Raw genomic sequence first — 26,251 nt, forward strand, 5'->3', positions numbered from 1 at the left:
ACTGATGTCAAACTGTCTACTATCGGGTGCGTTTTTAAATAGTGTATTAATTTAGACATTATTTGAAATCTGTTTATTAAGAACTAGAAAAAATGTAGTTTATATTCACAAGGTCCAGTTATATTGAATAAGGACTTTTCGAAAACTATGAATGGGTTAACCCGATCATGGTCTGAATGTACGGAAGCTAACCCGGATCACGTTCATTGTTGTTCGGAAACTAATCGAGTTAATTGGGTCGTCATGTGGTCTATCGGTGGGTAAATACGATCAACTGACGGGTTGTTCTATTTGTTTATGGTTTTTTGAACTTTGAAAATTGTTTATTCCCCTTAAATGCTAGTCACTCGGGCGGCGATGAGGCGCACCCGCTCGCCAGATTGGAACCAGCAAATCCACTAATGGGACTACAACCCTTTATTGGTGTAGCCAAATGTGTTGCTCAATATCTCAATAATATGCTTCCAAGGCTCTGCGGAGATGGATAGGAACACTTAGCATGAGACAAGCTAAGACACAGATAGAAGGGCCTACTGCTTTTCTTATACCGCTGATGCATGGAGGAGCCAAAAACAGAGTCCGCTTCATCGGTTAGTCCCCAGTACTCACACGTACAAGATTCAAACACTCAGTTTGCCTTGTGACGTATAAAAGACTCAAGCTAAAATGCCTGATTCGTTTTTCAAAAGACATCGGCCTTTGGTAATAAAAAGTGATTAACAAATTTTGTTAACCAAAAACCAATATATGACTCTTAATTTCATATGTGAAAAAGGAGGTTTGAGTGACGATGTAGTCCATCACGAAATTGGATTTCGCTTTAGATGTGAATAAAACAATTTGTTTACTTTTTTATATCGACGAAACCTCCAAATAACAAATCTCAATTCAACGAATTACTTGATATCTTGGACGAATATTCGTTCAAGCTTGATATAACGAATATTTACTTGTTTCCTTCCAGTTTGCTATTTCGAGGTTGCACTGTATATTCTTGTTCAGCGTAATTTTCTCTATAGCATACAAAAATTTTAACGAAATCGGAGGGGTGCAATCTAATCTTTCCAAAAATATTAGTTATAAATGAAAAAATAGAACTAAATAAGTAATAACTGAATTTAAATTATAATAAAGGATTGCTGTTACAATATTCTAATAATTCATGATCATAGTACATTTTACACAGCATAGCAATTGTTATATAGATTTAGTATATTGTATTTTAAATTTATTAATTTTGTTAATTCAAATAGAAAATTTTTCAACGAAATATGCCACCGCTTCAAATCTGCTGCACTAGGCCTGCTGGTAAATCAACTAGTGACTATAAGTCCTGATCCTTCTTAAGAATCAATGGGTGGCCCTTGATATATTCCAGCCTTTGTTCCATGCTCCACCCAAGCCCTCCAAAAATTCTTATTCCCCCTATGTAACATGTACATAATTTTTAATATTAAATAATTGAATTGTTCAGTTGATAAACTTGAACGAAAGGAAACCATTTTAATATTTATATTAGAAGCGGAATTTTCCTTTACCCCTTGAACTTTAAAAGAAATAACATTAATTTAAAAAATAGCCTAAATTAATTCGAAATATACGACTAAATACACGCGTAGGTGAAAAGAAAAGCTCAAACTCAGTCGGCGTCGGTCACCTGACCCATACCATTACAGCGCCAATTGTTTGATTCAACTGCTTTGAGACTTCCTCCACAAATTGAAGTTCTTTGATTGAAATGCCAACTGCATTGTGTAGAAATTTTAAAGCTTCTGGGGGTCCCTGCTGTTAACTTGATGACCCCAAAAACACTATTGATATTTTGGTCTCGTCAACGAATTTTTATATATTGGCCGCATACATTTAATCTTTTACTTTTTTCTTCCAACTGGACATCAAAATCTAGAATTGCTTATTCAAATTGCCCCCTGTAGGGCGTGCACTCCACGTTGGGAAACACGAATGTATCCACTTTCAGTTAAAATAAGCAGAGGACTGATGTGTGAAAAAAATAACGGAAAACATTATTCACATTTTATTCTCAAAATAAAAAGTGTATAATTATAAAATTAAATCTATAGCCTAGAACCTCAATTTTTGGAAGAACCATTTGTTCTTTCCTTGCTTGTACCTTTCTTCAAATTTTACACGGGTTTGGAATCTAACTTTCTTTCTCTTCATGGGATCTTTGAGGTCCTTAGGTCCTACTTTTAAATCTGATGCCAAATCTACTGAGTACCTTGTAGGCATAAGGTGATTGTAATTCAAAACCTACAAAATATATAACTAAGTATGCAATATATTTGATAAATACACATAAAAATTTTTAATATCACACAAATTAACTTCAACTTTTCATTGTGCATGTTGTGGTGTTTGACACTTTGAAATCAAGACTTTAAAATCATCAAAAGGGGAATAGTAATCCATGGTCTGAATATTTAAATTGAAACAATTTAACAAAACTAGTATTCTACTTTTAAGGAAAGTAAATAATTTGTGTAGTCTGTATAGTAGAAAAAACAAGAATGGATCCAACATATAAATTATAAATAGTATGATACCGTTGACATAGAGAAGTGATGACTTTGAAGAAATTATGTTGAAGACAAAACTGACAACAAACTATCAAAATTATGCATCACAGTAACTGTGTCAAAATTTAAAGCATAATACATGATTAAAATTATGAACACAAACCTATTGTTTAATCAAAAATATCCAAAACAATTATTCTTTTTAAAAGATTAAAAAAAAATTTTTAGTCTTACGTGTTGCAAGGTAAATTGTACCAAATGCAACAAAACTCTATGCAAAAAGAGTGCAATGAATAGTGTACTTTTAAACACTATAAACTATATGATGTTTATATTCAAGCCTAACAAGACAAACTCTAAAAATTACCTTGATAAAGGGCTTGATTTTGGACCTCTTGTGCATTTTACCTTTGCCCATACGTTTGTGAATTTTTCTTGGGTATCTATCAATACCTGCAACTAGAGCATGTCCATACTGTTTATCAGAAGTACCATCGTCATATGTTTTTATAATTACGGCTTTTCTGCCTGCGTATCGGCCTCCAAGGACCAATACGACTTTACCAGATTTCATTATTTTACCCATTTTGGCCTAAAAATAATAAAAAACTGTTTGAATATAACATAACCTCTAAAATACTTTTCAATTATTTGAACTGAAATTATCCCATTTTTTATAAAATAAGTAATAAGGAATATATAAGACATTTTTTATTAGCTTACTCAATACGAAAAACAAGTAAAAGTAGTGTATTTACATCAGATGCAGAAAGATTTAAGAAAATATACTTACAGTGCTATGACAACTGCTGAAAAAGAATTTGGAAGATGTTTTGTTGCAATATTTTCTATTTTACCGACTGAAGTTAACTACTAAATCCTAATATATGTATAGTGCTGCTACTACTCAATAGATGTCAAGCGAAGAGGGTTAGCTATTTCCTATTAATTTCAGGCACATACTTTTTAAGAAAATTGAATTAAATTCGCTACGTTACAGCAGATGTCGCTAATTTTATTACTAATTATACTTATAAAGTTTTTAGAAATCTATATAGTTTCGTTTGAACTTTTGTGTGTTCATTTTTTCTTTTTCTATAAGACATAAAGAAATAATTTTATCTAATATAATTCTATTTTTTTTCTTTCTTTGTTTGGTTTGTTGTAAATTAAAAGGGTTTACGCTTAATACGAGTTTAAAATTTAACCCTCTTTTATAAGTTTTCATTGATTCCGTATGTATAAATTTTCTGAAACGAGTTTGAGTAATATGTGGGCTACATTTTTTCGAATATATCTTAGATGGGCTCGGGATTCTTATAGTTGGAGGGCTTCCTATCTTTGAAACTGCCGATACTACAGTAGCTATGCTTCTGCGTTTTGTTTGAATTAGATTTATTTATCAATTTATTTTTGGTTTAAGACATGATATTATATCTTGAGTTGTATTGGTTCGATTATTATTAATTAAATATTGATACTCTAAGTATATTATTCAATTAAGTCTAATTAAAAGAAAATATTAAATCAACAGGAAACTCTTTCAGATATTTTCATTCACAATAAAAAAATGTTACAACTTACCCAAAGGCTCAGGCTGATTATAGCATCTATTGTGTATGTAGTAACAACAATAGTAAAACCAGAATTTTACACCTTCAATCATTTATTGTCTCCACAATTTGCTTTGTTACCAATTAAGTCCCGTAATTATCTCTCAGTTTTATCTTACTTCTTATAATAATCAGCCTTTCAAAAAATCTCTACAATTTCAAAAAAATTAGGCCTCAGCTGAGTTAAAGTAAGTACAGACAAAAGAAAAAGTATTTTCTGTGACCTTCCTACATGTGCCCATATCTTACATTCTATCCAATCACCTTATCCTAGCTCTTTCTATTCGATATTTATTATTTGCAGATTTTTGACATTCCCTTTTCCCATCTTGTTTATGCTTTTTCTTCATATTCCATTCTAAAAGCTTCTTTACCAGATGTGTCTGTCGAAACCGCTAACTTCCTCTTAAGCCTGCTATATATATATTTTTACCTGGTGGTGTTTTCGGTAATAATGAAATTTTCAATAAGGAAACTTGACTTTGACCAGAGCAGCTCGGAATTCAATTGTTTGCAATTTCGATATCACGTATAATTCGCGTCGTGTGATATTTAATTCGGGACAGAATGCAAAATTTTTGGATTTAGATAATTTACTAGTTGTTTACTAGGATCCAGAGATCTGGACGATTAGTAACCAAAATGCCTGAAGCTTTAAATCCACTCATAATATTCGCAGGGTTCAATGATTCCTTCACTACACCTGGAATGTCATATTTGGTCATCGTTAATCCCGGATTATAATGTATCCATGCTTCCCTATTTAAGTAGATTTAAAAATGGCCATAGACTCCCACGTCCTCATGTTATAGGATCAATGAGTGGGAAACGAAAACATATTATTCATCTTCCATTCACTCTGAAGAATTGCCAGCTCCGATGCAAACTGGAGGTGTATCACGAATGAAAATTTCAGAGTATTAGCCTGGGAAAATAAACATCAATGGAATAAAATTACTTGCAGCGTTACTGGCACAGACAATAAATGCAAGATTTCCTCTTTCCGCTGATGTGATAGTGCCAACTTGATTTTGACCACGAGCAACAAAATTTTTGTACTGTAATGACCCCGGTTTCATCTATGTTCCATAATTGAGAAGCAGTAAATATATACTTTTTAAGAAGACGTTGATATGTTTTATAGAAAGCATTAACATAATCACCGTTCATAAACAGTTAAGTTGGTTATCTGATTTCCATAGGAAATAATCCAAGATATATTTCAGCATAATTGAGGATACGTGAAGACAATTTACACTCGACTTTTTCCTTGAACATTTGTCTAAGCTACACATAATCAACTTTTGGAAAATGTTTTTTTTATTAATGTATATGTGAAGAAATACGTGACATACATCAACATGTTTAATCGCCTTCACAATATACTTGTTCCGTTACAGTGAACTCGTATACATTCTGGCTTTCGTCTTGCCCGCTCAGTCTAAAAAAGAATCAAATAAAACACATAAAATGAAAGTAAAATACATAGAAGTAAATGTTAACATTTTACAGCATACCCCAAGTATTTATTACCATAACCGACATCAATAGAGTAGCTTTGAAAACTATTACACCACATCAAATAAAAATATATTTCAACACCGAATACAATTAAGAATGCTACAAGAACTCGATAATTGTAAGTAAAACCAAAAGTTTAGGAAAGTAGAATAATACGTTGCGTGCTGACAACGGAGCCTCGTACACAACCAACCACTGATAAGATTGAGTAAACGAAATACGATAATAAGTTTCATATTCCTAGTGAACAAGCACTGTTACTACTTACTTCTATTATTTAACCTCTTACCCCTGTATTGGTGACTTTGGTTATGATGAATTGTCCTTGTAAGGGTTTGTATATTAATGTTTATAGATTTTTTATTGAAAATTTTGAACAATCATTCTACTGTTGCGCTTTGAAATTTTGGATAAACTTCCGAAAAACGCCAAAAGGAATTGGAAGGTAAAAATGATAGGGAATGGTCACTATTCGAGCCACGAAAAAAGAAAGAAAAATAGAAATACGACAGTAAACGCACCGGACCTAACCTAACCTAACCTAAGAGCAATAAAAAAAATAGAAATAATGAAAAGCAATTTTATTCCAAAAAATTTAGTCACTTTCCTCACCCTCTTCCAGTGGAAGTCGATCATTCTTTCCAGGATAAAAAAATTATATATCTACAATGATTGCATCGAATGGATTCACATTGTTTCGCCGGACTAGCCGTCTCCAGAGAAATTTACAAAGATGCAGGTTCAAGTTACTTCTGATTCCCCCTCGATATTCTTCTTCTCGTGTGCCGCCAGTTGGATACAATATTTTGGTATGGAGGGTAGAGGTAAGGAGAATTATCTCTGTTCCACAGAAAGTGTCCATCAAATCCTTTACGTAAGGGAGGCGCTACTATAGCATGAGTTTAAAGAAAGATAATGACTGCGGCGTACCACTCGGACAACTTTTCACTGAGAAAATTTTTTTTGTCATTATGATTCTATTGTGTATTAAAGTTTTGTGATAATTGACTTTATAATTCCTTGCAAAAATTCTTACAAATTCACAATAATTAATTAACATTTAGCGTTATCTCACTGTAGCTTTTCTAGGTTATGTTTATAAAATTATTTTGGACTACGTGAATAGTTTAGATTTTGTATACCAATATTTAATTAACGACTCTAGTCATTTGAGTTATTAAATTTTCTAACACTGCATACTTCACTCTATCTAAAATAACTAAGTTCATATGATATCTCGTCCGACAGGAGCGCCATTCTGGTCAAATTTTGAATTATAATTTACCGTCTACAAGCGGACAGTTTTTAAGCTAAGCTCCCATATGAGGTGGTCCTCATTACCTCTATCCTGCATAGTTTTAGGGTCAACAAAGTGCTCTTGGTGGTTGGATATTTCTGCTCCTACTCACCTGCGCACGAGATGACCGCGATTTTCGACCTTGCGAGGTCGCAGGAATTTCAAAAATATCGACGTCACCTGTAAAATTTCATTGGCGTTTTCTGGAAGTTCAGCCGAAATTTTTGCCAAAATTAGCAACACTAAATAAATAATATTATCTAATTATGTGAAAATGTGAAAAATTTCTAACCTAGAAATTTGTTTATTGCCCATATTTTTCCAGTTGAAGGATTAGAAATCACAACTTTATTTACTGAACTATATTAATTTATAAAAGAATGAATAAATTAATAATATTTGAACGACAAATGTACAAAGGTAGGTGGGGAGTACGAGAAATTTTAGCTAACCAAATAGTGGGTATTTTACAGTAAGAGCAGTACCGCAGTCCTATTGAGTGAAATTAACGGTAACTAATAACGACGCGAGTGATTGATGTTTTGCCTATTTTGGATTATAAAAAATTTGATAATTTTATGTTGCTGTCAGGCTCGAGGTAAGATAAAATAAAGTCTCTTCACGGACATTAGGAGGCAAGGCAAATATTGCTTAATTATTTCGAAAAAAAGCTAGTCCTTGGCATTGGGGTTTGTAAATAATTTACGCTCACATCATTGGGAGATTACTGTTGACTTTCTGTGAAAAACTGAAAAATGTTAAATGTGATTCTTTCACCGCCTTCAAGAAGTATTCATTCAAGATCCTATAGATCCACCTTAAAAAATTTTATCTACGTCAACAAATAGTCGTCAGTTCATAGAAGTAATTGATAATTGATAAATTTTTTTTCGATGTTTTTCGAGAAAATTTTCACTGATAATTTCTGAAACAAGTTTGCGGATACACTAACACCAATAAACCACATAGGAGAGTTACAAACAAACAATCTCACAAACAAACAAAGGAACCCACATACAGGTAAAGCTTGTTAAAAAGTGAAATTATTATGATTAATAGTATTTTGCTGTGAAGTTGTAGACATGCTTATTCAAGCTGAGGACTCTCTTGAGTTTAACTATTAGTTACTGGTATATATCTCTTTCTTTTAAAAAAACATATGTTTGATTTTTAATCAACACTCTGTATGTTTTGCAATAATTTCAAAAGTTAGTAAGTAGATACTTATATACATAAAAATTTCATACTTTCCATCGTTATCAGCAAAATCTTTAACATACCCACACGCAGTGGCGGCACGCAGTAAAAAGTTTAGATTTTCGGCAATGTTGGTTATAACTACAAATATAATAATTTCTTGTATAAGCATTTTGAGCAAATTATGTAGCTTTTTCCCCTAATTACATCAGTTTTTTAAAAATAATATTTGGTAATAGCCCGCCTTTCATTTTTAATTCTTTTCTTCGTATGAAATCTCTTGGTATTGATTAAGTTAAAAACAACTTCCATACTGCACAAAATCACACTCCACAAACTCCATTATATTATAATTTTATTCAATACAAATCGATCTAAAGACCTAGATAATTTGGTAAATTTACTTGCACCTAACCCACTGTGTATTACACGTTGCGCTGGACTGAATGCTTGTGAACCTTTAGGGTTAAATCACAATACAGTGTCTTAGACTGCCAAATACCTACGCATCTACGCGTCTAGTTTCTTTTCGTTAAATAATAGAAAAATTTCAAAACAATATTCCACAAGAGATTGGGAAGGGGCAATAAAACAGTTTGAGCTCTAGAAAACCTATTAAGGTCCAAAGATATATCAAGGGTAGCGAAGCTAAGAATTTACAGGACAGTTGTACAATCTACGGTGTTATATGTTAGTGAATGCTGGGTCATGAATAAGAAAGAGGAAAACTGGCTAAATGCATGGGAGAAAGAAGTATTGAGAAAAAAAAATAGAAGGATACGAGTGGAGCAACAACGAATGCAGATATTAAAAGGATGTACGGTCAGGGAGAGGTCTGCTATGTAGTAAAAGCAAAAAGACTGCATTGGTTGGTGCATAGAGGCTTAACAAGTGGGGAAGGTGCATAAAGAAGAAGAGGACGTCCACTTAGAAAATGGCTAGATGCATATAAGGGAGACAGAAGCTAGGGATAGTGAACTAGCGCAAAGCAGCATTTAACAAAAGGAGTTGAGCTAAGCAGCAGATAGACTTCAAGCCATGAGCCTATAAGGCCTGCTGTGCTGTTTTTGATTATTATTATATTTATGTATTTATATTTTCGAGCATAAGTTTTGAATGGTTTCGCACAGTGTCTGGCTCATCTGCTTTTGAAAATTGATCAATCTTTATGTTACCATAAAAATCGATAAAGGGATATACCTCCATCTTCATTATTATCGAGTTTATGATGTAGCAATAAATAATATAACAAATACAAATCATTAAGTCACAAACTAATGTCATATTTACAAGATCTAACAACGATTTTAGAGAATTCAAGTGTATGATTCAGTAAAATGAATGTAATTTATTTAATCTGTTGTTATGTATCAAATGTTTAGATCAGTAGTCAACTAAAGATTATTTAAAAACAGATAAGATATTTATTATTTTTTATTTAGATTTCCTAAGCAACAGAATTTTATTTGTTATGTTAATAGATAGCCAAAATAAAAAAAAAACTTAGTATCTTTGTTAGTAACTCAAAAAAGGTATTTAGAACTACGTGCTCTCTTGTAATATACTTATTTTTTATAAAACTACTTCCACTACTACTAAATTATTTAACTATCACACACACAAAAATTAAAAAAAAATATAAGGAGTCTTGAATTAATTCTCTTTCATACGAGAAAAGTTTTATGATTAAATATCGTTTTGAAATAAAAAAACAGTGAACATTTTTTGGTAATTTTATTTTCTCATGAAAATTCCACCAATATTAAGGTGTTTATCAAGTCCCATTTGCATTCAATTCGTCCATCAAACAATTATGCTACCTTTCTTGACTAGAGGCTTCCGAGACGAGTCTTAATTTATTAAGTTGCTCGCTACATTTACTACATAATTTACGTAGTTTAAGTGCTGTTTTTACTGGATTTTCTCCCTAGATGCATTCTAAAAGTCATTGTAAAGGATTTTTTTACTTATAGTAGTTGTAGTTGTTCCTACATATATTTAATTCTCTACTTATTGTATCCCGCGAGATATTTACTTAATTTTCATCCTCACAGTCTTTGATCGGCACCCGAAAATCTGATAGCTGTAGCCTCGCGGAGAATTACACTCACCATCATATTAAAGGTATGCTAAGAACATAGAATTCCCTCGTTATTAAATAATGAGGGTCAACCAGAAGCATGCCGAGAAAAATGAAATAAAAAGAACTAATTTAACTCAAAATAAACTGATATGCACTAAGCATTTCATATTAGGCAATATTGGACTGGTAGTAATGTTTTGATAAATTCGCGTGGAAGCCGTTGGGTATGGTAATTTTAGATTCTTTAATTTGAAAGGGATCACGCTGCGAAATCAAAGAGAGTTTGGAAGCTGTGTATGGTAACTCTTCTTCGATGGCGACCGTCAAAATAGCTTTAATTAATTTAAATGTGGTGGCACGTTGGTTTTTGATTAGTTATCTCCAGATGTCCCGAAACCGGCTACCATCGAGGAAAACGTGACAAAAATCTACGATCCCGTATATGTAAATCACTCCTGACAACAAGCGCCATAACAACACTTAAGAGTAGTGTTTGAAGCTGTTTAAAAGCAATCCTGAGGAGGCAATGAAACATGGATTCACTAATACTTACGAGAGACCAAGAAATAGTCGAATCAGTGGACTTCCCCCACGCTCCAAAGACATCCTTACAAAATTCAGTTTGCGTCAGAATTGAATCCTCAAGATAATGGTCACACACAAACATCAGAAGCCCCTACATTTGCTTAAAGTGACCGAATGGGTTGCGATGTTAACGCGAGGAAATATAGGTACTTATTTTATCGAAGATGAAAGGGGACGCACAGTTACAGTGAATTCAGAGCGTTATGTGCAGATGTTAGACGATTTCTCCGTGCCTGGACTACAAAACATTAATGGTTATAACCGACAAACATGGTTCTAGCAGGGCGGGGCAACTTCGCAAACATCCACGAGCTAGTAAAAATTTACCTGGCACACTGATCTTTAAGACATAAGAAGGCCTTCATAATTTAAAACCTACACTTTTCCCGTGCAGTTATGTCAAATCTAAAGTTCAGGCTAACAAACCGCACTTCCCTGGTACAATTAAAGAAAATATCACGAAATGGCAGCTATTTTCAAGAAATAAACTTCTTATTTTTGTTGAAAGTGTTTTTCAAACAGTCCCGATAATATGATAATATGATAATTTTGTTATTTTGACGTTTTTTTTTGTAATTTTATTACCCTCCCACACATTTAGGTTACTCTCAGACCGTCATATTAGCGAAATTGAGACTGTAATAAATCCCCCTTATTTTCATCGGACACGTTCGAGAATTTCAGAAGATCGATTTTTTCTACTAACCCAGAGTGCACCCACTAGATTAAGGACTCATACATATCAATCTGTAATGTACCTTACCTATTATTAATCTGACGCGCTCGAGTAAATCCCAAAATCCCCTCTTGGGCCTCCCTACTAGGAGTACAATCACTTCGTTTTTCAATGACAATGACGGTAGAGTACCGACCGACGGGTTGAATACTTAGCCTAGGTCAATAGTTTTAATTATGTACTTATAATACGATCATGTCTAATAACATTAATTACAAGATTGAAACTTTGTGATTATGTTTTATATTGTAAACAAACGAAGTGGAAGAGAAACAACCTGCAGTCATAATAGCTACCTCAATCCGGAACAAAAATATTTGACCTTTATCGTAAGAGACGTAATACATGCGTCACAGATCGCTTATAATATGTCTTCACTGGTTTGCAGTGTTGCCTGATTGTTAGAATAGTCGAGGAAAAAAGGCAATTTTGTAAATGTAAGGTTAGGTCATTTCATGTGACGTGTTTCGTATGACGGGATTTGGGAAAAATAATCGTATATGAGATTGTATAGACCACGAAACGAAGTCTATTAATGATAATTTTATTTGTATATTACTATATTGTATGAATTATTTATTGTTTATTAATTCATTCATCATGTTTCAACTATAGCGTAATATGTGATTTACTTTTTATATAATTACCTGTATTGTAATTGTAATGTAAAGTAGATATCCTTGATTGTACGAGGTGCTTCGTAAAATCATCTAATATATAAAATTCCCGTGTCGAGGTGTTTGTAATTGAAATCCTCAGAAGCTGCGTGACCGATTCTGATGAAATTTTGTGTACGTATCGGGTAGGTATGAGAATCGAACATCTATTTTTCATCCCCCTAAATGTCAAACATAAAATTTTTCAAAATTTCAACCCTCTACGATCAATTCCTATTTTTTATTTGTTGATTATAAATTTTAATTTTTTTGTCAAAATTTTTATATTTATTTCACTAAGTATTAAAAAAAATTCATATTACTCTCAATTTTTTACCCTTCTACGTTCAACCCTTATTTTTCCATCGAGATTTTTACTTTAATTTTATCCACAGATCCGCAATAGGATTGCAAGATGGCAATCGAATATAATAATTATAGTACGATAAATTCTTATATATAATTTCAACGTCTTTTTTTGTATCGATCATAGTAGTGACTGTTGTACGTATCATTTTGATTTTTCTGTGCAGCTCTTATGTTAATTTTACTCTCATCGTAAATTTATCATTAAGTTCCAATGTAATAATTATTTATCAATAACTGAAAAGTCAGTTATTACTCACATGTAAATAAACAAGTTTGAGCTTCCGCTGATAACGGTCATTATCGTACCTGTACATATTGTACTTAACATTTTTTGAAAATAGTTTTAAATCAAAACAAAAACGTGTACGTGTTTTATTATTGTAAAAGGTAAGTCAAATAATGAGCAAACGAATACAGTATTAAATCAGTGTTTTTCGCAAATAAGTATATTAACTTATTTATAGATTATTTATAGGTTACAATCAGCAATGCCAGCAACACCTGCAAGATATATAATCACAAGATGCACGAGATGAACAAAATCAACAGACAATTAGAACGAAGAGAAACGCACAGATTCATAGTAAACATACGTAGAGGAATTGACAAACAATGCCAAGAAGTTCTTTGAGCATTTACATCAGATTTATATCTTCGACTAGAATTCCAGTATGAGTCTGATGTAGATTATTAAGCTAATTTCAAAGTGGTTATTGGGCAACTATATGTAGCATAATCTCGCCAAATTGGTACTAAATATATGATTAATTATTTTTGACGTTTAGACATCTATCAAGATTTGAAAGATACTCGTTACTTTAATAAAGAATACTTTATTAACCTAAATAAAGCATACATAGTAAGTTATTTTTATTGAACTAGAAAAATATTTCGTAGATATAGTTTATATGGCAGAACAACGTTTGTCGGGTCAGCTAGTTATAAAGATAAAATTTTAAAGCTTCTAATACCTCTAATACCATACAGAAAATATATTTGCATTCGTCAGTGGCCATTATTTCATTTGGTTAGCGTCCTTTTAATGTGTGTGACCCTACTCGAAACGGGATATTATGTAATCAAAAACTTGTTTATAAACTCGACTTTCTTTTCGATTAATTTGATGCAATTAAACGTTTTTCGTAACGTTTTAATAACTTAATGTTTTTGGTATTTTTCCAATATATCAGTTGGAACACGTCGAAAGTTTTATGATCGTACGAAGTGATTAACATATACTGGTTCGGGGTTTTTAAAATAATATTAGAACTATATGTTTTATTTGTATATACGAGCAATCTCTCAGTTAATCCAACTATGGATGTTTTTTGGTACTTGTATCGTTTAGCCCTCACAGCTCCGAGACTTAAGATTTTTTAAAAGGTATAAGATTTAATTTTGGAAAAAACCACAAAAAATTTGAATAAAATTGATGAAATCTCTATTGGAATCGATAGAACAATCACTCTCTCCAACATATCGTCCGGTATTTCATGAATAAATGCTTCAATATTGGCTTCCAGTGCATTATTCTTTGCTGGTTTATCCCTGTAGACATAAGAATTAGCAGGACCCCACAAGAAATAGTGCAAAGGTGTTAAATCACACGATCTAGGCGGCCAATTGACTAGCCCCAAACGTGAGATGAAGGCGGCTCTCAATTTGGTCATTGTTTCGCTATTCCTGTGGTATGTGGCACCGTCTTGTTGAAACCACATGTCAGGCATATCCAATTCTTTCATTTTGGGCGAAAAAACCGTCAATCATCACACGGTAGCACTCGTCATTCAAAGTAACGTTGCGGCCATCGTCACCTTTGAAGAAGTACGGCCCGATGATGCCACCGGCCCATAATCCACATCAACCAGTGACTTTTTCGGGATGGATTGGTAGCTTTTGAAATGTTTCTGGCTGGTCTTCACTCCAGATGCGGCAATTTTGCTTGTTGACGTATCCATTTAACCAAAAATGAGCTTCGTCGCTGAACACAATTTTTCTATAAAAAAGTGGATCTCCCTATAACTTTGCCAACGTCCATTCACTAAATGTTAGACGTTGTTGTGGCAGATCGTGTGGCTTCAATTCTTCCACCAGCCGTATTTTATGGGATTTTAATTTCAGTGTCAGTCATGACATGATTTTATCAGACCGTCGAATTGGGCTAAAACGAATGTCTGAAGCACTGAATATTTCCTACGAACGCGTTCATCATATAGTTCACGTCAATTTGGACATGAGAAAAATTGATTCAAATCCTTTGTAAACAAACGAAGTGGAAGAGAAACAACCTGCAGTCATAATAGCTACCTCAATCCGGAACAAAAATATTTGACCTTTATCGTAAGAGACGTAATACATGCGTCACAGATCGCTTATAATATGTCTTCACTGGTTTGCAGTGTTGCCTGATTGTTAGAATAGTCGAGGAAAAAAGGCAATTTTGTAAATGTAAGGTTAGGTCATTTCATGTGACGTGTTTCGTATGACGGGATTTGGGAAAAATAATCGTATATGAGATTGTATAGACCACGAAACGAAGTCTATTAATGATAATTTTATTTGTATATTACTATATTGTATGAATTATTTATTGTTTATTAATTCATTCATCATGTTTCAACTATAGCGTAATATGTGATTTACTTTTTATATAATTACCTGTATTGTAATTGTAATGTAAAGTAGATATCCTTGATTGTACGAGGTGCTTCGTAAAATCATCTAATATATAAAATTCCCGTGTCGAGGTGTTTGTAATTGAAATCCTCAGAAACTGCGTGACCGATTCTGATCATATAGTTCACGTCAATTTGGACATGAGAAAAATTGATTCAAATCCTTTCGCAAAATTTTCCACGTAGTATTAGTTATAACTAGTAGATCAATTTTGCTTAATAATTCTATTTACGATTTTACGTTACGTTGATTTTGGAATAATGCAGATGACAATTCATGGTTTTTAAGCCATTTATCCCTTTGTTTTGTATAATTTAATAAGTGTTCAAACGGTATATTTGGATTTATTACCACCAGCGACTTGAGAAGCATTTTAACCCGATAAATGCAAATATTATCATTTGTTTTACAAAGCCTACCTTAACTTTATCGAGGCAGACAAACAAACCAATCAACTTAAGTTGTCTTCTACCTCTATTTTTGATAAACATTAACCAGTTTGTAAATAAGATTAATTCAAAATAAAAAATTCTAAAAATAACCTCGTCCATTAAGTCATTTGTCAATAAATAAATAAAGAAACCAAAAATATTATATTACAAATGAAATTTTTATGTGCTACGAAACAAACTCACAAATATCATGTTTTAGAGAATCGGCTCGAGTTAACTTTTCTATTAGGAATTGCTCATTAGTAACTGGAGCAATCTTAGCCCAAAATGATAAGATTTAACCTAAAATAATTAATAAAATATTTTTCCTTGCTGAGATATAGAATGTGTTATTACAAATATTTTCTCACTCACTTTTTAGAAATATTGAGTGTACTAGTATATGGTGATGTGTACGTTACCGTTAAAGTATATAATACAGTTATAACTAGTTATTTGTTATAACAAGGATTACTAATATGACACTTGGAATTACAAAGGACATAATTTCTAAAATAAAAACAATTTTTGTTGACACACTGGGCTTTACACGTTTTTTTATTGCCTGACCAGTACTTAAACTTTGAGCTGTAACAACCACCCGGAGCGATATTTCTACATCCGGTACTTCTTCGATTTTAATTAATTTTTGTAGACACTGAACCGGAATCGGTAAAATAATTGTTTTATGCGGCCGTTTCTCGTACCCAATTGGAAAAATCATTCTTCGGTTATTTTTATGATGATAGCTAAAATAGATTTGACATCACTTTTTCCTCTGTCGGCTTCAAGCACTGGGATACGGACGTTAAACCCCACAGAGGCTTAATAATAAGATTTATCCGATATTAATTTCATCTTTTTCGCTTAAATTTCTAAACATTTTTTAGACTCTTTTTATTTGGACATTAAGTCCGAATTTATTTTGCAGGTGAGGTTAATCCATCTTGTTCTTCGCTCGAAGCAGCTCTCAAAGTGTTCACGCCCCTGCTTATTTTCATAATTTCATCCAAATGCGAGTTCGCTTCAGATAATGAATCTAATTTTTCACATAGTATGCAACTACGGGGATGTATTGATATCTAGTTAGCCTGGACCACTACCATGCATAAACAAAATATTGCGTTACCATAGCAACGAACAATAACTTATTATAGAAGTGTTAGTGTAAAGCTTGACGTCAAAAAAGTAAACTAGAGTTACGCAATAAATTAAAAGAAAAAAGATATTCACCGAAATTGTGAAAATCGAAAAATTGGAGTATCAAACCATCATCAAGTACCTGTATTTAAAAGGGTTAAGAGGTAAGCAGATTTACGAAGATATGCTTAATACCCTTAGTAATCAATATCCATCGTATGCAACAGTGAAAAATTCGACTGCAAGCTTCAAAAGATGTAAATTTTCCATTGAAGATGATGATCGATCAGGAAGGCCAGTTTCAGTGTCAGTCATGACATGATTTTATCAGACCGTCGAATTGGGCTAAAACGAATGTCTGAAGCACTGAATATTTCCTACGAACGCGTTCATTATATAGTTCACGTAAATTTGGACATGACAAAAATTGATGCAAATTGGATCCCCAAATGTTTGAATGTTGATCAAAAGCATGCAAGGGTAGAAGCATCGCGTTAGGTCTGAGCTCTATTTGAAAACGATGTAGACTTCTCGAATCGAATTGTTACTATGAATGAGACTTGGGTACATTTCTACGATCAAGAAACAAAGCAAGAATCGATGGAATGGTGACACTCTAGTTCTCTAAGAGCGAAGAAATTTCGTGTCCAAAAATCTGCTAGAAAAGTTCTTGCTTCATTTTTTTGGGATTGCCATGGAGTAATCATGATTGATTTTTTGGATAAGGGTAGAACAATAACTGGGGATTACTATTCGACATTACTGACCATTATACAGGAAAAAATTAAAGAGAAAAGACGCGGAAACCTATCCAAAGGTGTTTTGTTTTTGCAGGACAATGCCCCTGCACACAAATCTCATGTTGCCATACAAAAAACTCGTGATTTAAGGTTTGAATTACTAGAACACCCCCTTTATTCACCAGATTTGACTCCATCCGACTATAGTCTCTTTCCTCAACTGAAAAAAGTTTGAAAGGTCATAAATTTCTTTCCAACGAAGAGATAATAAAAGCTGTGGAGGTCTGGATTGCGGAGCAAGAAGAAACATTTTTTTTTGAAAAGTCTAATAAAATATTTTGACATTGAAATTTTGTTTAGTTCTATAGTAAGCTAAGAATTTTTCAATATATCCTCGTATTCTTATCAGCCATGATACTGGTACATGGTTCATCCATTTTTTGAAACCTATAATAAATAAAAAGTAACAAAATTTAATGAGATTTATTCATTTTCATAATTTTTTATTATACTTGAATTGACCTTAAAACATCTACCTATTATTCAATTGTTTAATATTAATTACAGTTTTTAATTCAATTACCTTATTACCACACGAAGAAATAAAAAAGTCTTGAACAGAAATTTAACAGTAAAAGATCGTCTCCAATAAAACAACATACACATGACACGCGTCATTTATAAGTAAGCTATCCAGAAAACGTGCGTTTAGTTGCACGTTACAGCTGCCTTTCAACCTACCCTCTCTCCTTCCCGTTCACGATCTACTATAAGTTCAAGGTCTCACGACCCTTCATAAACGCAAGTATCCCCAAAAGACGATTTTCTATATCTACTAGAGTCAAATTCAACGTATATATGAAAAAAATGCTGTTTGAAGTTAAATTATATGCTGAAATATGAATTCTTAATCTTTTTTTAATTCAATAAAGAAAAAATTAAGAACAGAAAAAGAATTTTGGTAAGCTTTGCAAGTTATAGCATAACAAAGAAAATACCACCTCAACCAAAAAAAAAATCATTTTCATTGTATTGTTTTCAAGTACAATAAACGAGCACAGAAACGGTAGCCCCCCAAAACTGATATAAGCAATAAAATGAGATTAGATATAGCAAATCTATCGCATTAAGACAAAATGATACTATTTACGTTGAAAGTAACGAAGAATCAAGAGAATATACTGAAAGGATTATCAAGACAATGGAGTACATTCTACTGCGATTATCTATGTGTGTGTGTGTGTGTCTTCTCACGTACTTACAAGAAGAGATAAAATTATATGATATTATCAAGATATAATAGCGTAAACCATTCATCTTCTAATAATGCTTACTTATTACTGCTAGTGACACGTTCCAGTAAACGACATGAAAACATTGATTAATAATTGTTATTTATTTTAAAAAATGTGTAATTTAATACATAATTGCGGAAATATCAATGCATACAAACGTGGAAGTGAAGTTATATATTGGCTGTTTTGAAAAACAATAAATTTTTAATTGCAATCTAATTAATGAGCTGCTCGTATGTTTAATATGAGATGTAACAACAAGGTAAGTTATAAATTAAAACTCATTTTGAACCAAAAAATACTTTCACCGAACCAAATTTAACTTTGTAGTAAAGTAATTTATATTACAAAATGATAATAATTTGGTTCTTAATTACATTACGCTAATATAGATTCTTACAGGTAGAGCCTTTTTTAAAATAATGATAAGATAGAACTAAGCCAGGTCGTAAAGGCCTTGAATTTACCTCACTTTGACTATTGAACTATTGTGTACCCCAGACTGTTTACCAATCAGGTACCAATGACTGTCTGAGGATTATGCGGCTTACCTCTTCAGGCTACAAAAAGCTCACATGTTAGTACCGTAATCTTTGTCTATGGATTACCTCTCACTCACAAAGGTGGTGTTCGGCGGTTTTCTTGGCTCCTTACAGGATAAAAGCTGTGCTCTTCAGATTCTAGTTTACCAGAAAATGTTTTGTGAGCATACTACTAAAACTCTCCTTAGTTCATCTTTGTTCAATGGTCAAGTGACTTTTGAAACCAGTTGGTAAAATAGAAAGAAATTTCTTCGATTGTTTCAAAACTAGGATCTTATTCCATGTTTTTTATTTCTTCTATATGAAATGATTACTGCTTGAAGGTGTTGTCTCCATGTCATTCACTGATCGAAGGTCACCCCGAGATATAATATCTGACTTTAGGGTTAGTTCGACGTTGTTGATTATGAGGGTTTTTGGAAAGTATTTGTTCTTCCTAGTGAATGGAACTAGGGTCTTCTTTGACGGGTTTATGCTAAGATCTTCATTAACACACATCTCTGAACGATTGTTAGGACATATTATATTTGAACTCATACTATTTCATGCTTACCCGTTTATCGTCATATTATTATGGACTACTAATTACCATAATAGTGGCGATAGGCAGACACCTTGTGGGCATCCGTCTCCCGGTTTTGCATATATTGCTTTATCCCCTAGATTGATATTGACTATCTAGATGGCCACAATACAAGCCACCCTGCTTGGTTCGACTCCTCGTCTTACCAATGCATAATGGATGAAATGTCTTGGCTTATTGGAGAAGGCACTTTCAATATCTGTAAAGGCACATAGCGCTATCTCTTTATACTCTATAGCTTTTTTCAGTTTTCTAATTAGAGTATGCAGGGCAAAGACAGTAGACTTACCGTTTTGATATTATGCAAATTGATTTCTATGTAGAGAATCATTTGTGAGGAGAATCAATAATTTTTTCCATCAATTTTAAAAGGAATGAAGAGAGGCTGATGAAACACGTCTGCCTGTCGAGTAAGTTTTGCACAAACTGCTCTAGGCAGAATATGTTGAACAGTTCGAAAGTGTATTTGCCATGGTAGTATCGGTAAGTAAGTTTTAAGTCAACTCTGGATCACTTATAAGTTGAATTACTCTCTTCTGTATTGATTCGAGCATCCTCAAGGTATGCATGATAGTCGAGCTCCAAATGTGCGAACAATGGACAAATTTTGGCCTTGTAGAGGACTCGTAGTTGTGGAGTATATATAAGTTTTTGTGAAGCTGCCTTTGCTAAATCGGCCACGTGAATATGCCAAAACATACTGCACCCAACAAGCGAATTTGCGGTGATGGTGATATTTTATGTCCTCATAGGACCAAATCCTGAGCCGCAGTACCAGCCTTCTTTGTAAAGAAGCCTGGGTATTTACTGCATTAAACTCAATCACATTGTTTCTACCCTACTCCAGAATGTTTTCAAGATCGGTATTGATGTTGGTAGTCTATTGTTGCCTACGGATTTGGGTGTTTGCCAAGTTTATTGGGACAGTTCATTTGATCGATAACACCAGTGTGCTATAGTCCGCGAAGCTATAGGTCGAGTTTGCAATTCGGTCGAGTAAATCTTTGATGATGATACAATCAAACATTCATACAGCAACTGTGTAGCAAAACATGACGTTAACTGAAGCAAGCAATTTGAAAACACACAAATAAATAAAACCAATTTGTTCCATGTTTATTTTAATTGTTTCTATTTCAAAATCCGTCCTATTTTACTTAATTGGAATAATACAATTTATTTTTTCAAGTAGATTTGTCAAGTAATTAAAAAAAGTGTTTTAAAAAAAATTATTTCCTCTAAAACAAGCTGTCAATTTTTTAATATACAATTTGTTTCGAAATATTACCTACTTATGAAAATGTAACTTTTTATATCCGCTTATCTGTCAATATTTATATTGATAGATGGTTATGTGTAACAAATTAATTATGCCTTGATGATTCCATAAATATTTTAATTATTTTCAGTAGTTTTTAGAAATAAACGTGACTTAATTTCTCAAGTTTTATACTTCGGTCTATTACTTCTTTTAGTAGACAGTTAAAATATTTTCAATACCTCTGGTATTTTCGTCGGAAATAACATTTGTATAATTATAATGAATATCGTCAATTTGGAATGTAATAGACGTAATCCACAAATCAAATTTTAGTTTGTTTTTTATTTATTTATCTTGTCAAGTTTTCAATAATTACCACCCATAAATCAGAATTTCCGAAATTATTTGGCATCTTACTTCCTTTGACCACGAAATTATTTGGTAATTATTAGGATATTTTTTTTCATAAACTCATCTGTAAAAGCAGCATTCATTTCTGATTATCTAATTTTCACCTCACCACAATTATTACTACTTATAAAACTAATAATATTTTGTGTATTTTCATTTAAATTAAATACAAAAATGACTTTAAAATTTTATTATTATTGACTCAGATCTATAAAAATATTACAATAATTATCTTCAATTTCGTCTTCTGTCTTTTGTAGAAATCGTTGTAGGCGGATGGAATGGTGCCTTTTTTTCTTAGTTCCAATAAATCTTGTAGTTTTTGATTGTTCATCTTGGATATGCATATATAGTGGTAGAGGTACATTATCAATGGATTGATTCCGAAATGGTCGTCGCTGAGTATTCAGTGATTGAAAGTGAGTCACTGAGCTTTTGCTGTTAGGTATACTGGAATCGTTTGAATTTTTGCCACTTTTTCTTTCCCTCATTTCCGGACGGACAATGTTTACTACTGAAAAGTTTAAAATTCAAATAATCTGTATGTACCACTTCAATAACCTTGTGATGCGGTTTCTGGGTCTCAGGTGATCGGGCTTCCATGTATGATACAGCTACGTAATCTTATTACACATGGCTAGTCACCTAGGAGACAAACCTCTTTCTATTTTCTGTAAAGCTCTGGTTATAAAAGACCAATAAAAAGCCGAAAACTTGTGTAAGCTCAGGTAGATTTATGAAAAATTTATGTAATATTAAGATTATTCTATAATAATATTTAAAATGACCGTACTAAGTTTTTGGATTGAACACGCCAAAGCCAAAAAGAGTTTTAGCGTCGTCGAAGAAGTTTAAAAAGACTATCGTCAATAGTTAAGGTTCAAAAGTTCAAAACCCCCTTGATTGAACAGCATAATTGAAGATTATCATTCTTATTATTTTAAGTTAAGTTGTTAAATAATGTGTGATCGGTAAGATGAACGACGATCTTAAAGGATGAAATCCCCTATCAACACGCCACGCCACCCCACGCTTCGTGTCGAATATATGTGCATATGGTTTTCTATTTAATTCAATTGTCTGCGTACACACTCAGCCCACCACACGCCACCCCACGCCACGCCATCCCACGTGGGACAATTCAAAATTCTCAGATGTAACCGACGCATGTTAAGACGTGTGAATGACCGTTTTAACGCTTTGGGTTTGTATTAAAGATTTACTCGAAAAGCACCATGATCCAAAATATTTTTCTCTTGCTGTGCGAAACCAAAGTAACACGTTCTTCTAAAAACTCTAGGCCACTAGACGAACTACTAGTGCGCTCAATAACGTACTGAAAGCTACTGGAAATTGAAATTATAGAATTAAATGAGCGTGTCGTTACAAATGTGTACACAACTATCCTTTTAATCTTTTTAAAAAACTGACAAAATACTATCAACTCCCAATACGAGCGCCAACGTCTTTCAACATACTTGTAAATATTTTGACTTGTGTATAAATTTGATCCGGCATTTTCTCCAATGACGAAGGAGAATTTCTTGTGACAATATTCGAATGTCGTAATTTTTAGTATGTATATGTATTAATTATTATGGTTACATTATTTGAATACAACTTGTTTGTCTTGTATAGCTTTTTAAAAATCTAGTTTTTCATCTGTTTCGTTATGCTACAGTACCAGGCACTTAATTTGCATTTAAAAATATTGACTTTTAAGAATTTATTACATGTATACCCAATTTAATGGACATATTCAAATTTTAATGTTCCAGATAAATATATTTATCGACTATGAATTTTACATTTTATTTCGTGTCGAAATTGTTTTAAAATTATTAAATTACTAAATATTGAGGCTATAAGTGTTTCAGTTGTATTGTTTTGCATGCAATATTTCTTACAAAGATTTAGGTTGAGGTAAAACTACTTTTACAGAGTATCTACCAAAACATCTTAATAACAACAATGTTTTGTTATATATAGGTTTGTATGACAATCAAACGAAATCGTCAATGATAAGCATGGAGTTTAACAATCAAAAATTGAAGTTGAATATTCCATTTTATTTTTTTGTTGATTTCTACAACGAACTTAATAAGGATAATATTGGAACAGAGAAGAAAAAAAATGTTTGAAAGGATATATTCCGTCAAACAAGTCCAAAATTGGTAATAGAACTTGTCATTCAAAGGAGGTTTAAGATTAATTCATTATCTGACTTTAACGTTATAATATTGCAGGTATTGCATTTCATCACACCGTATACAGTACAGAGCTTGACTTTAAATTAAAAGATGAGATTGTGTGATTAGAGGCTTCTTGATACTATCCTAGTAGAGAAAATAAATACCTTAAACTGATGAGACATACAGATACTGAAACCGATCTTCGAGCTTATCATATGTGACAAATGATTACTCATGATTACCAATATTTCGATGATAACATGTATTCGTACTCTATTCGTATTTGTGGAATTGTTAACGTACAAAATAAAATTTATTTTTTAACCCATTTTCCAAATCCAATTGTTAAAATAAATTGACGTTTAGATTTCGCGTTGTTTGTTTGAATGTAACGACAGTAATCATAAAATCAGCAAAATATTTGCTGAGCAAAGAGCATTATACCTCGCAGCAGCTTCTGATCCAAATTCGGTCATCCTTTGAGAATTGCTGACCTAGAGCTCGGGTACCTATGTTTAAGAATAGGTACTCGGAAAATGCTCGACTTAATACATTAAAGAATAATTCGACTTGTAAGTGAACCAGAGTCAACAAGAAGCTTGGACATAGAAAAAAGGTCGATGATCTGAATCGGACTTACCGGATCGATTACTTGATTTTGTTCTACTGCTCATCTGAGCTGTACAAAATAATTCCACCTAGAACGGTATTGGCAAGCTCTACTCCACATGCAAACGTGTCCCATGAACGACGAGTTCGCCTGAAGATGCTCTGATCGTCAATTTATTTTTTGGAAAAGTGCAAGCCTGGCAGAAAAGTTAGTTTTTCGCCGTAATATTTTATTTTTTATTGCGTTTTAATTAAATAGGTTTGTAAGCCGCGCTCACGAACTATTGAGCTATCAAAGCTATTTTACATTTGTAACCGGATTGGGCGAAAAGCTCATATAAATGATTACAAAAAGTCGTGTTGAATTCTGGAAAAGAAGTTAATGTAATTAAAAATACTATTATAAAATGAGAAAGCCTGGAGATACTTGAGAATATTGATTTTGACATTCTGTAGATTGTAGTGTTTGGGAAAGCCGTGTCTCGGTAGCTGATTCTATAGACTTCTTTTTCGCGTGACGTGACTGTTATAGATCGTTAGCTCCCATGTTGGCTATCATATTTTCTGCAATATGGAATTGCTACGCTGTTGGTTTCCAGATCCATTGACGAATATTTTTTAACCACGATGTTATTCGCCGAAGTGAATATTTCACCTTAATAGGGCATGCATTACATGACAAGTATAGTAATTTACACGGCTTTAGAGTGTTGTTTATTTCTAAAGTTTTGTTTTTGTTCTCAAGAGTCTTGGGACTTGCAATTCTGCGATCCAACTTATCCCTAAAATACCGCGATAAACTAACTTTTCTGTCAGGCTTGCACTTCTCCAAAACAATAAATTGACGTTCTAGACGTCTGCAGGGGAACTCGTTGTTCAAGGGACAGGTTTGCCTGTGGAGTAGATCATGCAAATACCGTTTTAGGTGGGATTATGTAGTACAGCTCATACATCGACTTTTCTTCTAGTTTCTTGTTAATTCAGGTTTACTTGAAGTCGAATTATTCTTTACTGTATTAAGTCGAGCATCCTCTGGGTACCTATATTTAAGAGCCGTGCTCTAGGCGAACAAGATTCAGAGGATGAACGAATTTGGGTCTTGTAGAGGATCAAAGCTGCTGCGAGGTATACAGCTTTTTGTTCTTTGTTCTTTGCTCCAAATTTTTGTAAATCTTATTTATTTATTTCAGCCACACAACTATGCCAGAACATATTGCTCTGTAACTTAGCACCAAACAGGAGTATTTGGAATACTGGGGATATTTTATGTCTGAACAGGACAGGTTTTAAATCAATAGATAGATTAAAAGTTAGTGAACATTTCATCTAGGCAGATAAACTAACAGAATATTATTTCTGGTATTCTATTTTGCTCATTTTATGATTGCTATCGTTATAAAAACAAACAACGCGAAATCTAAACGTCAATTTTTAATTATTGATCTGTGAAAAGTACTTTGGAATATTGAATGAAATACAAATACTGCAAAAATCTTATTCAAATCATCAACAATCTAATCAAAATTTTCAGAATTAGTGTTTATTGTTTGAAATGTTAATTCAATTTTTTAAATGCTGTTCAAATTAAAAATGTGCGAAATATTTTTCTTTTATTCAACGTAACCAGTTGCCACAGTTACCGATTTCCATCCCACTTGTTGGATTTGATCCTTTGTCATACCATTGTTTGACATAATAGTAGTAGATGTACGTTTCGACGTACATCTGCTACAAAAGCATTATACGAGTACTAACCACTTGATTGTGTACTTCCCCT

The 26,251-nt window shown here is 32.8% G+C and overlaps 2 protein-coding genes across 8 annotated transcripts in view; one reads left to right on the forward strand and one right to left on the reverse strand.

Moving 5' to 3' along the window:
* Window positions 1–2,020: 2,020 nt before the first annotated feature.
* LOC130900981 (60S ribosomal protein L27) lies at window positions 2,021–3,466 on the reverse strand. Of its 2 annotated transcripts, none has more exons than XM_057812015.1 (3): window positions 3,331–3,466; window positions 2,905–3,129; window positions 2,021–2,271 (listed from the first exon to the last, which is right to left on the reverse strand). In XM_057812015.1, the coding sequence occupies exons 2-3, from the start codon at window positions 3,121–3,123 to the stop codon at window positions 2,083–2,085; spliced, it is 408 nt and encodes a 135-aa protein (XP_057667998.1). In that variant the 5' UTR covers window positions 3,124–3,129; window positions 3,331–3,466; the 3' UTR covers window positions 2,021–2,082. The 2 variants fall into 2 exon arrangements, with proteins under 2 accessions (XP_057667998.1, XP_057667999.1); XM_057812016.1 differs by lacking the exon at window positions 3,331–3,466 and adding an exon at window positions 3,261–3,279.
* A 3,955-nt stretch (window positions 3,467–7,421) lies between these two features.
* The window catches only part of LOC130901028 (cationic amino acid transporter 2-like), a 50,585-nt gene continuing 31,755 nt past the window's right edge, over window positions 7,422–26,251 (forward strand). Inside the window, exon 1 of one of the 6 annotated variants that reach the window (XM_057812088.1) lies at window positions 7,422–7,988. Coding sequence is in view for 2 of the 6 variants with exons in the window: in XM_057812085.1 (XP_057668068.1) it covers window positions 19,112–19,138 (27 nt within the window). In the remaining 4 variants the exon portion in view is untranslated. Of the gene's footprint in view, window positions 7,989–18,784; window positions 19,139–26,251 lie in introns of those variants that run through there. The other 5 variants (XM_057812087.1, XM_057812090.1, XM_057812092.1 and 2 more) reach the window with 5 other exon arrangements.

Source organism: Diorhabda carinulata, chromosome X (genome assembly GCF_026250575.1).
Source record: "Diorhabda carinulata isolate Delta chromosome X, icDioCari1.1, whole genome shotgun sequence".
Classification (NCBI taxonomy): Eukaryota; Metazoa; Arthropoda; class Insecta; order Coleoptera; family Chrysomelidae; genus Diorhabda; species Diorhabda carinulata.

Excerpts from the sequence above, each read along its gene's own strand:
- LOC130900981 (XM_057812015.1), bottom strand. The coding sequence starts at position 3,123 with ATGGGTAAAATAATGAAATCTGGTAAAGTCGTATTGGTCCTTGGAGGC. Across the intron at positions 2,272-2,904 it reads AAATCAAGCCCTTTATCAAG|GTTTTGAATTACAATCACCT; the intron begins GTAATTTTTAGA and ends TATATTTTGTAG.